General features: G+C 41.4%; 1 protein-coding gene across 2 annotated transcripts in view; it reads left to right on the top strand.

Annotated features, from left to right (window-relative positions):
* The window catches only part of CASKIN2 (CASK interacting protein 2), a 259,418-nt gene that overhangs the window by 119,400 nt on the left and 116,085 nt on the right, over positions 1-23,933 (top strand). For both annotated transcript variants that reach the window (XM_056549826.1, XM_056549827.1), the window contains 2 exons: positions 12,145-12,242; positions 12,327-12,472. In XM_056549826.1, coding sequence (XP_056405801.1) covers positions 12,145-12,242; positions 12,327-12,472 — 244 coding nt within the window. The remainder of the gene's footprint in view (positions 1-12,144; positions 12,243-12,326; positions 12,473-23,933) is intronic.

The raw sequence follows: 23,933 nt of genomic DNA on the forward strand, positions 1-23,933 counted from the left end.
ATTAACAAGGTTCTGTTCTCTGGTATCTCTTTCTACTTCTACACAGTTGGGGGGGGGGGGGGGGGTGAGTCACTGAGGATTGACCAGCATATAACATGCTGCACTAAATCTGTAGTGTATGCTATTAAATGTACGTGCGGCATCTTCTCTGTTGGCAAAACAATTAGATCCCTTAATACCCGCATCTCTGAACATGTCAGGTCTTTTACTACTGGAAAAGATTCCCCCAAATGAATTAAGCATATGCGTGAAGTACATGGGAGCGAGACAAAAGAGATGTCCTTTATGGGTCTGTTCCGTTTTTATAATGTATGGGGAGGGGGGGGATTTGAATGTATTTCTTCTCAAACTTCTAAAACTCAGGCACTTGGTATGCTATGCTAAATGAACGAAGTGCACAAACATGCATGTGTTTAATAACTGAGTATATTTATCTCAGGTATGTGTTTTTCTTATGTAAATAGTTTAGTCAGCATAATAATAATAATTTTGTATAAACTAAGTAGAGATGAGATTGTTGATATAGATTGTTGAGACTCTCCTAGGACTGTGTCCACCTTTTCCAGCCCACCGGAGCACCTGAAAGCTGAACTAATTTATGCGGGCTAAAGTCAGCAACAGCTGAGCCACGAGGTTCGTGATGAATCCAATTACTGTAACTTCACTCATCTCTAAAACTAAGTATAATTATACAGCCATGGCCGTAAATGTTGGCACCCTTGAAATTTTTCAAGAAAATTAAGTATTTCTCGCAGAAAAGCATTGCAGTAACACATGTTTTGCTATACATATGTTTATTCCCTTTGTGTATATTGGAACTAAACCATAAAAGGGAGGAAAAAAAGCAAATTGGACATAATGTCACACCAAACTCCAAAAATGGTCTGGACAAAATTATTGGCACCCTTTCAAAATTGATGATAATTAAGATTGTTTAAAGCATGTGATGCTCCTTTAAACTCACCTGGGGCAAGTAACAGGTGTGGGCAATATCAAAATCACACCTGAAAGCAGATAAAAAGGAGAGAAGTTCACTTAGTCTTTGCATTGTGTGTCTGTGTCACACTAAGCATGGACAACAGAAAGAGGAGAAGAGAACTCTGAGGACTTGAGAACCAAAATTGTGGAAAAATATCAACAATCTCAAGGTTACAAGTTCATCTTCAGAGATCAGTATTTGCCTTTGTCCACAGTGCGCAATATTATCAAGAAGTTTGCAACCCATGGCACTGTAGCTAATCTCCCTAGGCGTGGACGGAAGAGAAAAATTAATAAAAGGTGTCAACACAGGATAGTCTGTATGGTGCATGAGCAGCCCCAAACAAGTGCCAAAGATATTCAAGCTGTCCTGCAGGCTCAGGGAGCATCAGTGCAAACTGTCAACATTTAAATGAAATGAAACACTATGGCAGGAGACCCAGGAGGACCCCACTGCTGAAACAGAGACATAAAAAAGCAAGACTACATTTTGCCAAAATGAACTTGAGTAAGCCAAAATCCTTCCGGGAAAATGTCTTGTGGACAGAGAAGACCAAGTTAGAGCTTTTTGGTAAAGCACATCATTCTACTGTTTACCAAAATGGAATGAGGCCTAAAAGAAAAGAACACAGTACCTACAGTGAAATATGGTGTGGGTTCAATGATGTTTTGGGGTTGTTATGCTGCCTCTGGCACTGGGTGCCTTGAATGTGTGCAAGGCATCATGAAATCTGAGTATTACCAACGGATTTTGGGTCACACTTTAACCCCTTAAGGACTCAGCCCATTTTGGCCTTAAGGACTCAGACAATTAAATTTTTACGTTTTCGTTTTTTCCTCCTCGCCTTCTAAAAATCATAACTCTTTTATATTTTCATCGCCAGACTAGTATGAGGGCTTGTTTTTTGCATGACCAGTTGTCCGTTGTAATGACATCACTCATTATATCCTAAAATGTATGGCGCAACCAAAAAACACTATTTTTGTGGGGAAATTTTGCTAATTTTGGAAGGGTTCGTTTTCACGCCGTAGAATTTACGTTAAAAATGACGTGTGTTCTTTATTCTGAGGGTCAATACGATTAAAATGATACCCATTATTACATACTTTTATATTATTGTTGTGCTTTAAAAAAAATCACAAACTTTTTAACCAAATTAGTACGTTTATAATTTGATGACCTATAACTTTTTTATTTTTCAGTATAAGCGGCGGTATGAGGGTCATTTTTTGTGCCATGATCTGTACTTTTTTTGATACTACATTTGCATATAAAAAACTCTTAATACATTTTTTTTTTAATAAAATGTATTTAAAAGGTAGCAATTTTGGACTTTTTTTTTTTTACATTCACACCGTTCACCGTACGGGATCATTAACATTTTATTTTAATAGTTTGGACATTTACGCACGCGGCGATACCAAATATGTCTATTAAATTTATTTTTTACGCTTTTTGGGGGTAAAATAGGAAAAAACGACGTTTGACTTTTTTATTTATGTCAGGGGTGCCAACATTTACGGCCATGACTGTACGTTCAACATGGGGAAAAGGGGATATCCGCACTAGTGAGTAATAGCCTATTTTCATTGGGTTTTTAACTTTCACATGTATTGCAAATATCTTGTGTGCAATTTGCTATATTGTGAACAGATAACATAGTTAGTATGGTCGAAAAAAGACACACGTCCATCAAGGTAGTTGTTTTATATGTATTTGTGCCTACTCATTGTGAGAAGGGTTTAACCTGTGCAAATTGGCAAGTACCATGCGGTGAAATGCTACTTATGGGTGAAGATGCTCAGAGTGACGTAGGTACCAGTCGAAGCAGCAGACGCTGCTAATCAGTCGTTGTCCAGTCACTCTGCCTACCTTCTGATGTCCATGCAGATCCTTCAGTAAAAGAACACATGATTTTCAGTATTTGGGTGCTGAAGACTATTCGTTCTACATATATTAATTTGGACGTAATGCTGGAACATATTTTTCCCATAGACTTGCATGGTATTTTAAACGCAAACCCTCGCAAATGGGAGTGGGTTAGTGTTAATTTATCTATCCCATGTTTCTAGTTGACATTTAATTTAATTAATTGGGTAACTTTGCCTCTCTACAGGTTTTAATAACTCTCCCCCATTAACCCTATTACACACTTTTATGTCAAACATTAGCTACCAAACCTTTCTTCTATGTCACTTACAAATGTATTAAAAAGAATAGGATCCAGAACAAACGTTGTGGCACACTACTATTAGCCAGTCTCTGCTTAGAATACACACCCTTTGATATCTATTCTTCACCCAACTGTAAATCCACGAAACTTTCCAGGGATTAGGTCTAATTTTCAATAATTTATCAGCAAATTATGTGGAACTGTATCAAAAGCTTTGCCAAAATCCAGATTAGCAATATCTACAAAGCCACCTTCATCCAACACTTTTGTGAGATATCAAACAAATCTTACTAATCTCTGTGATGTGCCCTCATTAAAGCCTTGCTGGTTTGGGTCCAACAAAAATGGTTGTTTTTTAGGTGGTTAATTATAATTAATTTTAATAACGTTTACTACTACGTATGTCAAGCTAACTGACCTGTAGTAGCTTTTTCTCTACTACCAGTCTTGTCTTAAATGAACAGGAAAATCTCCTCTTAGAAGAGATTGGTTTTACAGAACAATCAGGAGTGCAACAGTCAGAGATCTTGAAGGGCAAGGTCACATGGGGCGCATCTGCAGCATATTTCATGTTTTGGATGGCAATCACAGGGGGACTGCAGAGCACGCTCCCGGCTGTGTCCAGGTAGCTCTGTTTGTTCCCTTGTAGCGGTGGATTTCTGAAGCAGGAAATTCGCCACTACAAGCGGACACACACAGCTGCCTGGCCACATCCGGGAGCTCGCTATGCAGTCCCTCTATGACTGCCGTCAGCACATCCACAGTGTGAAATACTCTGCAGATGTGCCCATGTGACCCTGCCCTAAAGGGATATTCCAGTATTTTTTCAGCCTGTAAGTTATAATACAGCGTAATATGCTTTTTCATGTTTTCTTGCAGTGGACCCACACCCAAAAGTGCTGTAATCCAAGTCATTTTATTTCACTGTTGACCTTTCTTAGTGTTTCCATGCTGCCAGAGACAATATTTCATAGGTCCCATGGTCTCTAGGGTGTGTGGCTATGCTTGAGTAGGTGGGTGAATAGTATTACTTCAGTAAATCCCTTCCACCCTGCTATCCACACACTGCAGCATAGCCTTGCTCCCCTGGAGACCATGTTACTTATGACACATTGGGGGATATATATCAAAGTTGTCTATGTCCCGCATCAATATAGACCAAAGGTTAGGCTGGTCTATTGTGCGCCTAATTTATCAAAAGGCGCACGGCTCTTGATAAACTCTGCACACAGACTTGGGGATCTATGATTTAGACTGTATTTAAACCTCTTCAACATGGTCTGACATTTCAACGTACTTTCAGCCGATGCGACTTGTCGCTGAAAAGTCTCTTTTGATAAATTCAGCACCAATGCATTTTCCAGTGCATTTCCGTCTAAAATAGACTATAATGCATCATGTTCTAAAAATCCTCTAGAGCAAAAGTCGCAAAAAAGGCGCACATATTTAGACTGCGACTTTCTGTGCAACAAATTAAGACAGTCTAAATCCTTTGATAAATATCCCCCATTGTCTCTGGCTTCATGAATTGCTGCGAAAGGTCAGAGACAACAGTAAAATGATAAGACTTGCACTACAGCACTTATGGGTGTGGGTCCTGTGCAGGAAAACAGGACAAAGCAGTGCACGGAGCCAATATAAGCATATTACACAGTATTATAAATTAGCATCATTGGCACATTTACCATTATTAACGATCACATCCTAGTGATTTGAGAGCTTGCAATCATGTGAGAGCTTTGCACTTCTACCACAATAGCAGAGCGCTCATGTGACCATAGGCTCCCACATCACTAGGACTTAAGAGTGAATAATAATACAGTAATCCCTCAACTTACAATGGTCTCAACATACAATAGTTTCAACATACAATGGTCTTTTCTGGACCATTGTAACTTGAAACCAGACTCAACATACAATGCTACAGACAGTCCAGATCTGCGAAACATGTCAATGGCCGGAAGAACTGACCAATCAGAATGGGCATTTACTAGTAAAACCCCTGTATTCCTGAAGTGCATGCATTGACTGGCTGTCTGGTAGCGCCCCCTTCAGTACAGGGAGGTACTACATGTCCTGTACTTCACTTTACCTGTGCTAGGGATAGCTGCTCCTTTTGACACCAGGTGAGGGCGGCTCCATTTTACTTTTTAAGGACATTGTGTGTACTGTACAGGACCCTGAAGAAGCTCCTGTCCTCTACATAGACGGTAATTACAGCTCCCAGCAGCTCTTTCTTACTTTTATATGTAAGGACTTGCTTTATCTATATTAGTTATCTTTTTCCTGTTTTTGAATGACATTTTGGTGGCTTCAGAACCAATTACTAGGTTTCCATAGAGTTATGGTCTCAACATACAATGGTCGTCCTGGAACCAATTAATATTGTAACTTGAGAGACCTCTGTAAACATTCATATGGGCATGCATACAGGGATGGAGGCAGGAAAGCTGGGCATGCCAGCTCCTGCCTCCATTGCACAGCAAATCTGATCTGCATTCTAAAAACAATGGGCAATATCTTCAGAACTACTGGACGAATTTCTGTAAATTATACCTCATTCACCCACACTATATACAGTGGGGATCAAAAGTTTGGGGACCCCAGGTAGAAATTTGTATTAATGTGCATAAAAAAGCCAAGGAAAGATGGAAAAATCTCCAAAAGGCATCAAATTACAGATTAGACATTCTTATAATATATCAACAAAAGTTAGATTTTATGTCCATCATTTACACTTTCAAAATAACAGAAAACAAGAAAATGGTGTATGCAAAAGTTTGGGCACCCTGTAGAGTTAATATCTTGTACTGCCCCCTTTGGCAAGTATCACAGCTTGTAAACGCTTTTTGTAGCCAGCCAAGAGTCTTTCAATTCTTGTTTGAGGTATCTTTGCCCATTCTTCCTTACAAAAGTCTTCCAGTTACATAGTTACATAGTTAGTACGGTCGAAAAAAGACATATGTCCATCAAGTTCAACCAGGGAATTAAGGGATAGGGGTGTGGCGCGATATTGGGGAAGGGATGGGATTTTATATTTCTTCATAAGCATTAATGTTATTTTGTTCCATAAATGTATCTAATCCTGTTTTAAAGCTGTTAATTGTTCCTGCTGTGACCAGTTCCTGAGGTAGACCATTCCATAAATTCACAGTCCTCACGGTAAAGAAGGCGTGTCGCCCCTTGAGACTAAACTTTTTCTTCTCCAAACGGAGGGAGTGCCCCCTCGTCCTTTGGGGGGGTTTAACCTGGAACAGTTTTTCTCCATATTTTTTGTATGGGCCATTAATATACTTATATACGTTTATCATATCCCCCCTTAAACGTCTCTTCTCAAGACTAAACAATTGTAACTCCTTTAATCGCTCCTCATAGCTAAGATGTTCCATGCCCCATATTAGTTTAGTCGCGCGTCTCTGCACCCTTTCCAACTCCGCAGTGTCCCTTTTATGGACAGGTGCCCAAAACTGAACAGCATATTCCAGGTGAGGCTGTACCAATGCTTTATAAAGGGGGAGTATTATGTCCCTGTCCCTCGAGTCCATGCCTCTTTTGATACATGACAATATCCTGCTGGCTTTGGAAGCAGCAGCCTGACATTGCATGCTATTCTGTAGTCTGTGATCTACAAGTACACCCAGATCCTTCTCTACCAGTGACTCTGCCAGTTTAATTCCCCCTAAGACATACGATGCATGCAGGTTATTAGTACCCAGATGCATAACTTTACATTTATCCACATTGAACCTCATTTGCCAAGTGGATGCCCAGACACTTAGTCTATCCAAGTCATCTTGTAACTTATGCACATCCTCTATAGACTGTACCGTGCTACAAAGCTTGGTGTCATCTGCAAAGATAGAAACAGAGCTGTTAATACCATCCTCTATATCATTGATAAATAAATTAAACAACAGCGGGCCCAGTACTGAACCTTGGGGTACACCACTAATTACCGGGGACCAATCAGAGTACGAATCATTGACCACCACTCTCTGGGTACGATCCATGAGCCAGTGTTCAATCCAGTTACAAACTAAAGTTTCCAAACCCAAAGACCTTAACTTACCTGTCAGACGTCTATGAGGGACAGTATCAAACGCTTTAGCAAAATCCAGAAACACTATATCCACAGCCATTCCTCTGTCAAGGCTTCTACTCACCTCTTCATAAAAGCAAATTAGATTGGTTTGACAACTTCTATCCTTAGTAAACCCATGCTGGCTATCACTTATAATACTCTTATCCCCCATGTATTCCTGTATGTAATCCCTTATAAGTCCTTCAAACAATTTACCCACAATGCACGTTAAACTTACCGGTCTATAGTTTCCTGGGGAAGACCTAGAGCCCTTTTTGAAGATTGGCACCACATTCGCCTTGCGCCAGTCCCTTGGCACAATACCAGACACCAGAGAATCTCTAAATATCATGAACAGGGGTACAGATATTACTGAACTTACATCTCTAAGAACTCTTGGGTGTAGTCCATCCGGCCCTGGGGATTTGCTTACATTTATATCACTTAACTTACCTTGTACCATCTCTACATTAAGCCAGTTCAGTACATTACATGATGTGTTACCAGCACTGACCTGGCCAATGTCAGCTCCTTCTTCCATAGTGTATACAGAACTAAAGAACCCATTCAATAGCTCCGCCTTCTCTTGATCGCCCGTGACAACCTCCCCATTATCATTATTAAGGGGTCCTACATGCTCTGTCCTTGGTTTTTTTGCATTTATATATCTAAAAAAATATTTAGGATTAGTTTTGCTTTCTTTGGCCACCTGTCTCTCGTTTTGAATTTTTGCTGTTTTTATTACATTTTTACAGATTTTATTAAGCTCTTTGTACTGTTTAAATGTTATCGCTGACCCATCAGATTTGTATTTTTTGAAGGCTATTTTTTGTTGTTTATTGCTCTTTTAACATCATGTGTCAGCCATGTAGGATTTAGTTTTAATCGTTTATATTTGTTATCCTTTGGTATATATTTAGATGTATAGTTATTTAGAGTTGATTTAAAGATGTCCCATTTACCTTCTGTATCAGTATTTGACAACACCTCCCCCCAGTCTATGTCCTGTAGTGCAGCCCTCAGCCCAGGGAAGTTTGCCTTTTTAAAGTTATATGTTTTTGCCTTCCCCCGCCTGTCTTTGTTTTCTACATTTTAAGTCAAAAGTAACTATATTGTGGTCGCTATTACCAAGGTTTTCCCACACAGTTACATTACCAACCAGCTCTGCGTTGTTGGAAATGATCAGATCCAACAAGGCATCACTTCTTGTTGGGTCCTCCACAAACTGGCCCATAAAATTATCCTGCAATAAATTTAGGAATTGTCGCCCCTTTGTAGTTTTAGCCAACCCCGGACCCCAATCTATATCTGGATAGTTAAAATCTCCCATTATTACCACTGTACCTGCCCGGGCAGCCCTCTCTATTTGTTTATGAAGCCGAACTTCTATCTCTTCAGTGATATTAGGGGGTCTGTAGATTACCCCAAATATTATTTTTTCAGTATTTCCCTCCTTTTGTAATTCTACCCACAGTGATTCCACCTCCTCAAAATCATCACACACTATGGCATCGTTCACACTGACTTTCATACCACTTCTTACATACAGACAGACTCCACCACCTTTTCTGTTCATTCTATCCTTGCGAAACAATGTAAACCCCTGCAGATTGACAGCCCAGTCATGCGAGGAGTCCAGCCATGTCTCAGTGACCCCAACTATATCAATATGTTCCTCCAGTATAAAGGCCTCAAGCTCCCCCATTTTATTTGCTAGGCTTCTGGCATTTGTGAACATACACTTTACATTTCCATCCTTTATGTTATTGGGGTTAATGGGATTCAAGGGTGTAAGTTTTATTTTCCTATGAAGCCTATTCCTATTAACTATTCTAACCCCTCCCTCCGCTCCACCCCCAGGTACATTTATAATTTTCACCTCTCTATCTACACTATCTTCCCCCTCTTTGCTGTAGGTTCCCTCCCCCCAAGTCCCTAGTTTAAACACTCCTCCACCCTTCTAGTTCTTTGAGATTTCTGGGCTGTCTCACACACTGCTTTTTTAAATGGGTACTCCACCCCTAGACATCTTATGCCCTATCCAAAGGGCAGTCACGCCCCCTCCCATAGACTTGCATTGAGGGGACGGGGCGTGACGCCACACGGGGCGGAGTCATGACGTTACGGATTTCCGTTCCCGTGGTCGCGACCCAGACCCTCCAGCGCTTCCGGACAAGAAACAGGTGGGTACCGCATGCTATACTGCGGGGGTCCACAGCGGCGGGACCCCCGTGATCAGACATCTTATCCCCTATCCTTTGGATAGGGGATAAGATGTCTAGGGGTGGAGTACACCTTTAAGGTCTATCCATAGATTTTCAATTATGTTGAGGTCAGGAGATTGTGAAGGCCATGGCAAAACCTTCAGTTTACGCCTCTTGATGTAATCCCCTGTGGATTTCGAGGTGTGTTTAGGATCATTATCCATTTGTAGAAGCCATCCTCTCTTTAACTTCAGCTTTTTCACAGATGGCATCAAGTTAGTATCCAAAATTAGCTGAAATTTTATTGAATCCATTTTTCCTTCTACGTGAGATGTTCCCTGTGCCACTGGCTGCAATACAACCCCAAAGCATGATTTATCCACCCCCCATGCTTAACAGTTGGACAGAGATTCTTTTCATTAAATTCTGTTCCCCTTCTTCTCCAAACGTACCTTTGCTCATTCCGGTCAAAAAGTTAAATTTTAACCTCATCGGTCCACAGAACTTGTTTCCAAAATGCATCAGCCTTGTCTAAATGTTCATTTGCAAAGTTCAAACGCTGATTTTTGTGGTAAGGACATAGAAGAGGTTTTCTTCTGATGACTCTTCCATGAAGACCCTATTTGTACAAGTATCTTTTTATAGTGAAATAGTGTACCACAACTCCAGTGTCTGCCAGATGGATTGTGTAGTCAAATGTGGGTTTTGAATGGTTTTTCTTACAATCCTGCTAGCTGTTCTGTCTATTTTTCTTGGTCTTCCAGATCTTGCTTCAACTTCCACTGTTCCTGATGACTGCCATTTCTTAATTACATTCTGAAGAGAGGATATTGACATCTGAAAACGTTTTGTTATCTTATTATAGCCTTCTCCAGCTTTGTGAGCGTCAACTATTTTTCAGTTTCACATTCCTAGACAACTGCTCAGAAGAACCCATGGTGCTGATTGTTGGGGCAAGGTCAGATGAGTCTGGGCATTTGAAACCTTTGAGATTGACATCACCTGGTCTTCCCAGATGATGATTGAGAACAATCCATGACACTGGCAGGTCTCAGCTTTGCAAAGGGGGCAGTGCATGCTATAAATTCTGCAGGGTGCCCAAACTTTTGCAGACGCCATTTTTTTGTTTTCTGTTCTTTTGAAAGCGTAAATGATGGAAATCAAATCTAACTTTTGTTGACATATTATAAGAATGTCTAATCTGTAATTTGATGCCTTTTGGAGATTTTTCCATCTTTCTTTGGCTTCTTTATGCACATTAATACAAATTTCTACCTGGGGTGCCCAAACTTTTGATCCCCACTTGTACTATAACCCAGTGTATAGGGCTCAGTGGGTATGAACAGACTGTCAGTTTACTTTAAAGTTCTATCATACGCTATAGCATGTTGTTCTGCGTATCTGCAAAGAATGTCCATTATGAGCTCTACCCTTGCAGTCTCTGTGTCATGTATCTGCTGTATTTCCTGGTCTTCTGCTCTACTGTGTCTCTTGCTGCAATTTCCGCTCTGTCAGCTAGAGGGCGCAAGCACTTGCTGAGTTTTATAGAGTCAGCGTGCCCTCCCTAATATATCCTCCACTAATCCCAGCAAAACTCAACATATTTAAGTCAGCCACACCTGCTCTTCCTAGCCTCAGCAATGTTGGGGCTGGACTTTATCTTTATCTCATTCTTTGGACCAGCATCTCTGTGTATAAGTTTGGACTGTCTACCTTATTTCTGTTGTGTCCCAGCACCAAAGGCTGTCCTGTGGGCTGCGGATCTCCTCGAGCATGTCTGCTGCTCCAGTGATGGGCCCACTGTTCTATTGTTTACTGTGTTCATGCACTTTGCTGTATTTACTGTATTCTTGTATTTTCTGTGTACTGTACCCTTAAGAAGGAGATGTAGAGTAACCAGGTGACTCTGCCTACCCAATGGGAACCCCCTAATAGTCCTGTATATAGTGTAGGGGGAGGAGTTGCCCCAGTCTAAGTTCAGCTTAGTGCTGTGTGCAGAGCTCCATGTGAGCTACAGTGTGGAAAGGAATTGAAAGAAGTGGCGGTGTCAGTAATTGAACCTTAGCAGAACCCTATCAGCATGGGAGATCTCTTAAACTCTGAGTCTAATTCAAATGGGTGAAAAGCACCATAAGTCCCAGCAAGGCAACAGGGCTCCCAAGGGTTACACTGCATCCCTTCTACTCTGCTCCGTACTGAGAGTGTTGTGCCATCTACAGTGAGTACAGTACCGTAACCTGGCGTTGGTGTGTTTATTGCCCCGTGCCTGGCCCAGGAGAAGTTGTCTACACCTCTGACCATGTATAGGCTGGCGTCACGACCTGACAAGTATACCTTGCACCTCCTGTGTCACCACATTTCTGTCTGCTAGCAGCTTGTACCAGCCAGCCGGCACCAATAGCCATCTTGGCTGGCTGTTCTCACATCTTCTGCTATAATCACCTGTTCAGTTCTGCTGTGTCTGATGCTATCTATAGTGTCAGTTTGCCCCTTCTGCCTGTCTGGCCGGCTTCCACTTGTGGCACAGTGAGACTGTTTAGGCTGCTTTTTAGCATTCGTCAGGTCTGTTAATGTCCTATTGCAATTAGTTTCTGTTTACAGTTTTCCATGAATAATATGTTTGTCACTTTCCGATTTGAGGAAATGCCAACAATGTCTCAATGTTCTGTAAAGCTCCACTTTTTTTCAAGTTCTGTTCTCTTGACAGGTTTTCTGCTTTGCACCATGCAGCTCTTAGTGGCAACTCTGAGCTATTGCTGTTACTTCTAGAAACACAGGCAGCTGTGGATATCAAGGATGGAAATGGTGGGTATATATAAATTGTGTCTTCTGGGATATCTAATGTACTGGCAGCTCTTCTAATAAAGGCTTTCTCTCCTCTCACTGTAGGAATGCGTCCCTTACACTATGCTGCATGGCAAGGTCAGCCAGAGCCAGTGCAACTCCTTCTCAGAGCAGCTGCCAGTGTCAACGCTGCTTCCAATGATGGACAGATTCCCTTGCACTTAGCTGCTCAGTATGGACACTATGAGGTGGTAAGCAACACATTTATTTCTCATTTCTGGTCAAGGTACATGTCGTGAGTGAAATGTACCACAATGTGAACAATTTGACCTGGGGTGTGCCTGGGCCAGCCGTGAAGGATATCCTAAAGAAGGAGGATACTCTGAGTGATTTTAACCTTGTGGGGACGCATACGCCCTGCATCCCCGATCCTTAAGGATTCAGGGCGTACCTGTACCGGGATGCCTCCTGAAATCATTGAAAAGGCATCTCGTGACAATGCCTGGGGGGGTCCTGAGAAACCCCCAAATGTTGGCAATCGCCACAAATCGCCGATCAATTCAGATCATCGATTTGCGGCAATTCCAGGTCAGTCTGGTCCCCTGGGGCCACCTCACGATTGTCCTGATTAGTTGGCCGTTACCGGCCGACGAATCAGGGCTCCAGCTGTGGGGTTGTCCCTAATGGCACCTGCTCCGCCCCTGTTCGTGAGGGCGAGAGCGGGTGCGGGAGTCCACACCTGAGGCTGGAGCCGCCAATCCCTGGCATCGGCGGTGGGATCGGGGCCCCAGGAGCAAAGTCAGTGGCGGCAGGCGGATCTTCAGAGTGCAGGAGCAGGAGATAATGCTGGCCTTCTGCTGTTGCTTAGAAACAACTCCCAGCATGCAAAAAGGGGCATGCTGGGAGTTGTTGTTATGCAACAGCAGAAGGCATAACTACAACTCCCAGTATGACCTTGGTAGTTTGTTCATGCTAGGGGTGGTAGTTTTGCAACAGCTGGAGGCACATTTTTGTGCCTCCAGCTGTTGCATAACAATAACTCCCAGCATGCACGGACAGCCAAAGGGCATGCTGAGAGTTACAGTAGTGTGCCTCCAGCTGTTGCATAACTACATGTCCCAGCATGCCCTTCGGCATCAGTGCATGCCCTTCGGTCTATCAGTGCATGCTAAGAGTTATAGTTTTGCAACAGCTAAAGGAACACTGGTTGCGAAACACAGAGGTTTTTACCTATCTCAATGTTTTGCTACCAGTGTGCCTCCAGCTGTTGCAAACTACAACTCCCAGCATGCATTGATAGACTGTAAATGCTGGGAGTTGTAGTTTTGCAACAGTTGGAGGCACACTGATTGCGAAACACTGAGTTAAGTAACAAACTCCCAGTGTTTTGCAGCCAGTGTGCCTCCAGCTGTTGCATAACTACAACCCCCAGAATGCACGGGCAGCCAAAGGGCATGCTGGGAGTTTGAGTAGTATGCCTCCAGCTGTTGCATAACTACAAGTCCCAGCATGCCCTTTGGCTGTCTGTGCATGCTGAGAGTTGTAGCTTTTGCAACAGCTGAAGGCACACTGATTGCAAAACAATGAGTTTGTTACCTAAATCAGTTTTTCCCAACCAGTGTACCTCCAGCTGTTGCATAACTACAACCCTTAGCATGCACGGACAGCCAAAGGACATGCTGGGCGTTGGAGTTTTGCAACAGGTTTGGCCCCCCATGCGAATGTATAGGGTACATTCACACGGGTGGGGGTTTACAGTGAGTTTCTCTCAGCAAGTTTGAGATGCAGAACAGAACAGATATTACAAAACAACAACCCCCAGTATTGCTGGACAGTTACTGACTGTCCAGGCATGCTGGGAGTTTTGCAACAATTGGAGCCACCCTGTTTGGGTAACACTGCCGTAGGGTAATTTTGGTATAGGAGGCAAGTGTAATTCTTGCTAGAGATGAGCGAATTTACAGTAAATTCGATTCGTCACGAACTTCTCGGCTCGGCGGTTGATGACTTTTCCTGCATAAATTAGTTCAGTTTTCCGGTGCTCCGGTGGGCTGGAAAAGGTGGATACAGTCCTAGGAAAGAGTCTCCTAGGACAGTATCCACCTTTTCCAGCCCACGGGAGCACCTAAAAGCTGAACTAATTTATGCAGGAAAAGTCAGCAACCGCCGAGCCGAGAAGTTCGTGACGAATCGAATTTACTGTAAGTTCGCTCATCTCTAATTCTTGCATCTGGGTCCGTCCCTATTCAAATCCCTAATTTAGGCCTTAAATGCGCATGGTGCTCTATCACTTCGGAGCCCTGTGGTATTTCAAGGCAACAATTTAGTGCCACATATGAAGTATTTCTGTACTCGGGAGAAATTGCCTAACAAATTTTAGTGGGCTTTTTCTCCTTTTACCCCTTATGAAAAGGTAACGTTGGGGGTCTACACCAGAATGTCATTGTACATTTTTTTTATTTTTTACACTAACATGCTGGTGTTACCCCATACATTTTCAGAAGACGTAAATGGAAAAAAAGACCCCCAAAATTTGTAACTCAATTTCTCCCAAGTACGGAAAGACCCCATATGTGGACGTAAAATGCTCTTTGGGCGCAAAACAGGGCTCAGGAGTGAGAGCGCACTATGTACATTTAAGGCCTAAATTGGGGATTTGCACAGGTGTGGCTGATTTTACAGCAGTTCTGACATAAACGCAAAAAAATGAATACCCACATGTGACCCCATTTTGGAAAGTACACCCCTCTCGGAACGTAACAAGGGGTATAGTGAGCCTTAACACCCGACAGATGTTTAACGAATTTTCGTTAAAGTAGGATGGGTAAATGGAAAAAATAAAAACATTTTTCACTAAAATGCTGGTGTGTAAATTTTTCATTTTTACAAGGCATACTAGGAAAAAAAGCCCATCAGAATGTGTAACCCCATTTCTTCTAAGTAAGAATATACCCAATATGTGGATGTAAAGTGCTCTGCAGGCGCACTACAATGCTCAGAAGAGAAGGAGTGCCATTGGGCTTTTGGAGAGAAAATTTGGCCGAAATTGAAGGCCATGTGTGTATACAAGGCCATGTGTGTTTACAAAATTTTGGAAACTACACCCCTCAAGTAATGTAATAAGGGGTACAGTGAGCATTTTTTGCCCCACAGGCTTCTGACTTCAGATTTTTGGAACAGTGGTCCGTGAAAATGAAAAATGTAATTTTTCATTTGCACAGCTTACTGTTCCAAAGATCTGTCAAACTCCAGTGGGGTGTAAATGCTCACTGCACCCTTTTTTAAATTCTGTGAGGGGTTTAGTTTCCAAAATGGGGCCACATGTGGGGGGGGGGGGTCCACTGTTGTGGCACTATGTGAGGGCTTTGTAAATGCACATGGCCCCCGACTTCCATTCTAAACAAATTCTCTCTCCAAAAGCTCAATGGCGCTCCTTCTCTTCTGAGCATTGTAGTTCGCCCGCAGAGCATATGGGCTATTTCCGTTACAAATTTTGGGGGGCATTTTCTCCTATTACCCCTTGTAAAAATGTTAAAGTCATCAAACAACTCTGGGGTGTTAAGGCTCACTGTACCCCTTGTTACATTCCTTGAGGGGTGTTGTTGCCAAAATAGTATGCCATATGTTTATTTATAAAAAAAATTCAGCTGTTCTGGCACCATAGGGGCTTCCTAAATGCGACCCCCCCCCCCCCCCCACCAAAAACCATTTCAGCAAAATTCACTCTCCAAAATCCCATTGTCGCTCCTTCCCTTCTGAGCCCTGTAGTGCACCCACAGAGCACTTTACATCCAAATATGAGGTATTCCTTTACTTGAGAGAAATGGGTTACAAATTTTTACCCCTTTTAAAATTTAAAAAAATGACTCTACAAGAACATGCGAGTGTAAAAAATTTAGATTTAGAATTTTCTCCTTCACTTTGCTGCTATTCCTGTGAAACACCTAAACGGTTAACAAACTTTCTGAATGTCATTTTGAATACTTTAAGGGGTGCAGTTTCTATAATGGGGTAATTTATGGGGTATTTCTCACAGAAAGGCCCCTCAAATTCACTTCAAACTTAACTGGTCCCTGAAAAATTCAGATTTAGAATTTTTCACGAAAATTTTGAAAATTGTGGCTATACTTTGAAGCCCTCTAATGTCTTCAAAAAGTAAAAGCATGTCAACTTTATGATGCCAACATAAAGTACACATATTGTATTTGTGAATCAATATATTATTTGGAATGTCCATTTTCTTTACAAGCAGAAAGTTTCAAAGTTGGAAAAATTCAAAATTTTCATGAAATTTGGGGATTTTTCACCAAGAAAGGATGCAAGTAACAACGAAAATTTAGGCCCAAGCCCATTTTCACCTTAACCCCTTAAGGACGCAGCCCATTTGGGCCTTAAGGACGAAGAACATTTTATTTTTACGTTTTCATTTTTTCCTCCTCGCCTTCAAAAAATCATAACTCTTTTTTATATTTTCATCCACAGACTAGTATGAGGGCTTGCTTTTTGCGCAACCAGTTGTCCGTTGTAATGCCATCACTCACTTTACCATAAAATGTATGGCGCAACCAAAAAAATACTATTTGTGTGGGGAAATTAAAAAGAAAACCCCAATTTTGCTAATTTTGGAAGGTTTCGTTTTCACACCATACAATTTATGGTAAAAAATGACATGTGTTCTTTATTCTTTGGGTCAATACGATTAAAATGATACCTGTGATAACATACTTTTCTATTACTGTTGCGCTTAAAAACAATCACAAACTTTTTAACCAGATTAGTACGTTTAAGATCCCCCTATTTTGAAGACCTATAACTTTTTCATTTTTCGGTATAAGCGGCGATATGAGGGCTCATTTTTTGCACCGTGATCTGTATTTTTTATTGATACCATATTTGCTTATATAAAACTTTTAATACATTTTTTATTAATTTTTTGGGGAATAAAATGTTATAAAAAAGTAGCTATTTTGGACTTTTTTTTTTACGTTCATGCTGTTTACCGTATGGTATCATTAACATTTTATTTTAATAGTTCAGATATTTACGCATGTGGCGATACCAAATATGTATATCAAATATTTTTTTTAACACTTTTTGGGGGTGAAATAGGGAAAATGGGGCAATTTACGTTTTTATTGGGGAGGGGTTTTTCAATTTTTTTTTTACTTTAACTTTTTTTACTTTTATTTTTACACTTTAATAGTCCCCATAGGGGACTATTTAAAGCAATCACTCGATTGCTAATCCTGTTCAGTGCCATGTATAGGGCATAGCACTGATCAAGGTTATCGGTCATCTTCTGCTCTGGTCTGCGGGAAGGCAGATCAGAGCAGAAGACTCCCGGAAGACAGCAAAGGCAGATGAGGGGACCGTGGCAGCGCTGCGGGCGATCCGATCATCCAATTAAGTAACCGCAATGCTGCAGATGCCGTGATCAGTATTGATCACGGCATCTGAGGGGTTGATGGCGGACATCCGCGGGATCGCGGATGTCCGCCATTACCGGCAGGTCCCTGGCTGCGATCAACAGCCGGGACCTGCTGCGCATGATCCGGGCATCGCTCCGATGCCCGCAGTTATGCTTAGGGCGTAAATGTACGTCCTGGTGTGTTAAGTACCGCATCACCAGGATGTACATTTACGTCCTTCGTCGTTAAGGGGTTAAGGACCAGAGCGTTTTTTGCACATCTGACCACTGTCACTTTAAGGATTAAAAACTCTGGGATGCTTTTACTTTTCATTCTGATTCCGAGATAGTTTTTTCGTGACATATTCTCCTTTATGTTAAAGGTAAATTTTCATTGATACTTGCATCATTTCTTGGTAAAAAATTCCCAAATGTGATGAAAAAATTGGCAAACTTAGCATTTTTCTAACTTTGAAGCTCTCTGCTTGTAAGGAAAATAGACAGTCCTAATAAATTATATATTGATATACATATACAATATGTCTACTTTATGTTGGCATCGTAAAGTTGACGTGTTTTTACTTTTGGATGATATCAGAGGGCTTCAAAGTACAGCAGTAATTTTCAAATTATGTTATAAATACCCCATAAATGACCCCATTATAGAAACTGCACCGCTCAAACTATTCAAAATGACATTCAGAAAGTTTGTTAACCCTTTAGGTGTTTCACAGGAATAGCAGCAAAGTGAAGGAGAGAATTCAAAATCTTATTTTCTACACTCGCTGTTCTTGTAGTCCCAGTTTTTTAATTTTGACAAGGGGTAATAGGAGAAAAAGCCCCCCAAAGTTTGTAACCCAATTTCTCTCAAGTAAGGAAATACCTCATATGTGTATGTGAAGTGTTCAGCGGGCTCAGTAGAGGGCTCAGAAGGGAAGGAGTGACAATGGGATTTTGGAGAGTGAATTTTACTTTGGATAGGGGATAAGATGTCTAGGGGCGGAGTACCCCTTTAACACCCCACAGTTGTTTGACGACTTTTTGTTAAAGTTGGATGTGTAAATGAAAAAAATTATTTTTTTCAGTAAAATGCTGTTGTTTTTCCCCCAAAAAATTTACATTTTTACAAGGGGTAATAGGAGAAAATGCCCCCCCCCCAAATTTTTACCCCCATTTTTTCTGGGTATGGAAATACCCCATGTGTGGACAGCAAGTGCTCTGCTGGCTTACTACAATGCTCAGAAGAGGAGGAGCACCATTGAGCTTTTGGAGAATTTATTTGGAATGGAAGTCAGGGGCCATGTGCGTTTACAAAGCCCCCCTGGTGTGCCAGAACAGTGGACACCCCCACATGTGACCCCATTGTGGAAACTACATCCTTCACAGAATTTAATAAGGGGTGCAGTGAGCATTTACACCCCACTGGCGTTTGACAGGTCTTTCAGACAGTGGGCTGTGCAAATGAAAAATTACATTCACGTTCCATACATCAAGTTCTACTGTTCCAAAAATCTGTCAGATTCCTGTAGGGCGTAAATGCACACTGCAGACCTTATTACATTACGTGAGGGGTGTAGTTTCCAAAATGGGTCACATTTTTTTCTCTCTAAAAGCCCAATGGTGCTCTTTCTCTTCTGAGCATTTTAGTTCGCCCGCAGAGCACTATACATCCACATATGGTGTATGTTCTTACTCCTAAGAAGTGGGGTTACAGATTTCGGGGGGCTTTTTTTTTCCTATTTTTCCTTGTGAAAATTTAAAATTTAGGTTAACACCAGCATTTAGTGAAAAAGTTTTTTTTTTTTCATTTTCCCATCCAACTTTAATGAAAATTCGTCAAACAGCTGGGGCGTGTTAAGGCTCACTATACCCCTTATTATGTTCTGTGTGGGGTGTAGTTACCAAAATGGGGTCACACGTGGGTATTTATATTTCTGCGTTTGTCAGAACCACTGTAATATCAGCCACCTCTGTGCAAATCGCCAATTTAGACCACAAATGTACATAGTGTGCTCTCACTCCCGAGCCCTGTTGTGCGTCCGCAGAGCATTTTACGCCCACATATGGGGTATTTCCGTACTCAGGAGAAATTGCTTTACAAATTTTGGGGTTCTTTTTTTCCTTTTACCTCTTGTGACAATAAAAAGTATGGGGCAACACCAGCATGTTAGGGTAAACATTTATATTTTTTTACACGAACAGGCTGGTGTAGACTCCAACTTTTCCTTTTCATAAGGGGTGAAAGGAGAAAAAGCCCCTGAAAATTTGTAGTGCAATTGCTCAAGTACGGAAATACCCCATATGTGTCGCTAAACTGTTTCCTTGAAATATGGGCTCCAAAGTGAGAGAGCGCCATGCGCATTTGAGGACTAAATTAGGCATTGCATAGGGGTATTCTACGCCAGTGATTCACAAACAAGATGCCTCCAGCCGTTGCTAAACTCCCAGCATGCCACTGACCGTCCATGCTGGGAGTTGTACTCTTGCAAAAGCTGGAGGCACACTGGTTGGAAAACCTTCAGTTAGGTTCTGTTACCTAACTCAGTATTTTCCAACCAGTGTGCCTCCAGCCGTTGCAAAACTACAACTCCCAGCATGTACTGATCGTCGAAGGGCATGCTGGGAGATGTAGTTAGGAAACAGCTGGAGGTACACAACTATAACTCCCAGCATGCCGAGACAGCTGTTTGCTATTTGGGCATACTGGGAGTTGTAGTTTTGCAAGATCTAGAGGGCCACAGTTTAGAGACCCCTGCAGAGTGATCTCCATACTGTAGCCCTCCAGATATTGCAAAACTGCAAATCCCAGCATGCCCAAACAGCTGTCTTGGCATGCTGGGAGTTATATCTTTGCAACATCTGAAGGGCTACAGTTTAGAGACCGCACAGTACACCAATTGCGGAGATATGGCAAGTCGACTACACTAATCATTTACATTGCAATACGCTATTACAATGGTGGTCCTTTCCCTGCACATTCAGAATAACTATCCACACAAGGTAATATGTATTATTCTGGATTTTATGTATGATTTTAATATACTTTTATGTTAACAATAGCTATACTGCTTTTTTAATTGTGGTTTTAGCAGGCATAGCTGCAAGACCTTTTAATTTTTAACTAGTGTATACAGTCCACTTTTTTAAATATGTGCCTTGTCTACTTCGGCCGATGTCTGTATTTATACATTGGACATCACTAGTAAGCGCAATCTGGACCTGCGCGTCATTCACACAGGGCGGCATGTCAATCACCAGATTTGCGCGCTTTTAGCCACTATAAATTGCAGCTATCCCTTTGTGTTGTATAAGCAATTATTCATTGAAAAAGAGATTGTATCTCGAAACGAGTCTGTCCAAAATAAAATATTAGATCCTATCAACTTTTTGATCATGGTCCTTACTGCATGGATTGCGCCGCATCCCGGCTTTTTGTTGGTTTCTGCTACCTGTTCCTCCTTATCCTCTGATCGGCTTGAAAGTTCCATGATACCAGTTCCCGGGTGTCTGCTCCATGTGACTGCATCAAAATGCTTACGGTAGTTGTGTATCTCACACAACTCTAAAAGGTGAGCATGCACTCACCTTATGCATAATGTTTTATTATTTCAACCTGTTGCGACATACTGTCCCATGGGAAGCTCTGTTCTCCTTTTTTCCCTGCATTAAATATCTTCAAAAAATCATAATGCTTTCAATTTTGCACCTACAGACCCATATAAGGTCTTGGTTTTTCTGTCACCAATTGTACTTTGTAATGACATCCATGTCATAACAAAATCTACAGCGAAACCAAAAAAAAAAATTATTTGTGGGGTGACATTGAAATAGAATAGGCCATTATGTAACTTTTGGGGGCTTAAATTTCTACGTAGTGCATTTTTGGTAAAATGACATCTTATCTTTATTCTGTAGGTCCTTACGGTTATAAGGTTAGTCAATTCATGAAGGTTTTTTCTTATTTTACTACTTTAAAAAAAATTATAACTACATGCATCAAAATTAGTATTCTTAAAATTGTCCTCTTCTAACCCCTATTACTTTTTTATTTTTCTGCAAGCTGGGTTATATGAGGGCTCATTTTTTGCGCCGTGGTCTGTATTTTTTATCGGTTCCATTTTTGTTTTGATGAAACTTTTTGATCGCTTTTTATAATTTTTTCATGGTATATGAAGTGCCCAAAAATGCACAATTTTGGACTTTGTGTACGCCATCGACTGTGCAGTTTAACTAACCTTAATTTTAATAGTTCAGACATTTACGCATTCGGCAATACCACCTTTGTTTATGCTTATTTTTTATTACATTATTATATGAAAAAAATGGGAAATGGAGGGTGATTCAAGCTATTATTAGGGGAGAGGCTTATTCACATTTATTAACTGTTTCTTTTTACACTTTTATTAACTTTTATCACTTTTATTAACTGTTTCTATTTACACTAGGGGCAAAATATGCAAACTTGCGATTGCATACACTGTTCAATGCTGGGCTTAGGCTCAGCATTGATCAGTGTTATTGGTGCTCTGCTGCTCTAGCCTGCAGAGCCTGGCTGCAGCATCAGAGCACCGATTGGATGGTGCAAATAGGCAAGTAAGGGGCCTCCTGCCATCCACTGAGCTGGTCGGGACCAAGATTTCACCACGGATGTCTTAATCAGCTCCCTGAGCTGTCCGGCACTGATAGATCCCACATTTAGACGTCATTATCAACTTTGAACTGAGTGTTTTCATGCCGATGAAGCTGCCCCAGTAAAGAATGAGTTCTCTGAGATGCTGCAATGATTTACCCTGGTGTTGTAAGCGAGGGTTCTAACCGGTTTGATTAATTGTAAGGAAGAAATAGTGTTTACAGGTACTTGCAGAAGCGGAGAGTTTAAAGGTTTATTGTCTAGGAGCGCATTTTGTGCTGGGTAGTAAGTAACCTTTAACCTTTTTGACCTTCTGTTTTTTAGTGTGAGGTAACGTGAGTGTGAACACTGAGTAAGTGCTCACATACTAGTAAGTTTGGGAGTTTTTGTAAACTCACCAGGTCTAAGGAAACTGTAATATCCTAGACAAATGGCTGCTTTAAAAATCAGACTGGCTGAGGTGCCAAAAGGCATATCAATCAGAAGCTGACTTAGCTATTAGAAAGCTGAAGCTGAAATTCTGGATTGACCTTTAGGTGCTTCTAATTTAAAGAAGATGTCTAATGCTAATAAATTCATCCACTGTACGCAGGATAGGGAATAAGTGTCTGATTTAGTGGGGGTTCAACCGCTGGGACCCCATGCTATTTCCTGTACGGGGCCCCAACTTGGCCCCGGCTGAGCTGCTGTGTGTGACGTTTTAGAGTTTTTTGGAACTCTAAATGTGAACCATGTCATACACTCTGCAAATCAAGAATAATCCTACATAGTCAACACTAAAATAACATGACATACCTAACGTGAGGCTTTGTGTATCAGTGAAGCAGTGTCCTCAAACTTATATGTGATATATGTGAAGATGATTTATGTTGAGCCTTGGGAGACCACCAGAAAAGAAATAAAACATGATATGCAGGTTACATAGACTGACATGGTCAAATTTGCCTCTAACAGTCGTATATGTGACTAGACATGAACATACACAACAAGAGGCACTTGGATTGTCTGGCAATTTACCTCTAACCAAAGCATATGTGGCCACATGAGGCTTACCTGGTTTGGGAAGGTCAATCTGCCTGCAGCAAGGTAAGTATAACAACTGCAAAAGAAGAGACCGGTTAAGACATGATGCTTTTATGGATTGTTAAGAGCAATCGGCTTCTGACAGGTACTTAAAGGGGAACTAAACATGGTGGTGAACAAAACCCGCTTGAGAACTAATACTACTTGAAAGGTGTGAACTAGAGATGAGCAAATTTTTTAAAAATTTTATTGGGCCGATTCACCGAATTTTCTGAAAATATTCGATACGATCCGAATAAACTTGTGGTGAATCGATATTAAAAACTGCTATTTCTGGGCTAGAATAGTGAATAATACTGTAAGGGGCTATGTAGAGTGAATCAGACTGTTGGGACAGTTAAATACTATATATTATATATAATGTACTAGTCACAGGCCTCTCAACTCAGCCAAGCCAGATAACCCTGCTCTGTACTGACGAGGGGCAAGCACCCCAAAATAGCTGTCTGCAGATGGGTCCTCTCTCTCCTTCTGGAGAGAGTTCTGGCTTGGCATAAATCCCAATCAGTTCTGAGACTGCTTAACTGGAGCCGGAGCTGTTTTGCAGGACACACTACCTGTGAAGGTGGTGTGGGGAGATAATTTGCATATC

The sequence above is a fragment of the Hyla sarda genome, chromosome 13, assembly GCF_029499605.1.
Source record: "Hyla sarda isolate aHylSar1 chromosome 13, aHylSar1.hap1, whole genome shotgun sequence".
NCBI classification, from domain to species: Eukaryota; Metazoa; Chordata; class Amphibia; order Anura; family Hylidae; genus Hyla; species Hyla sarda.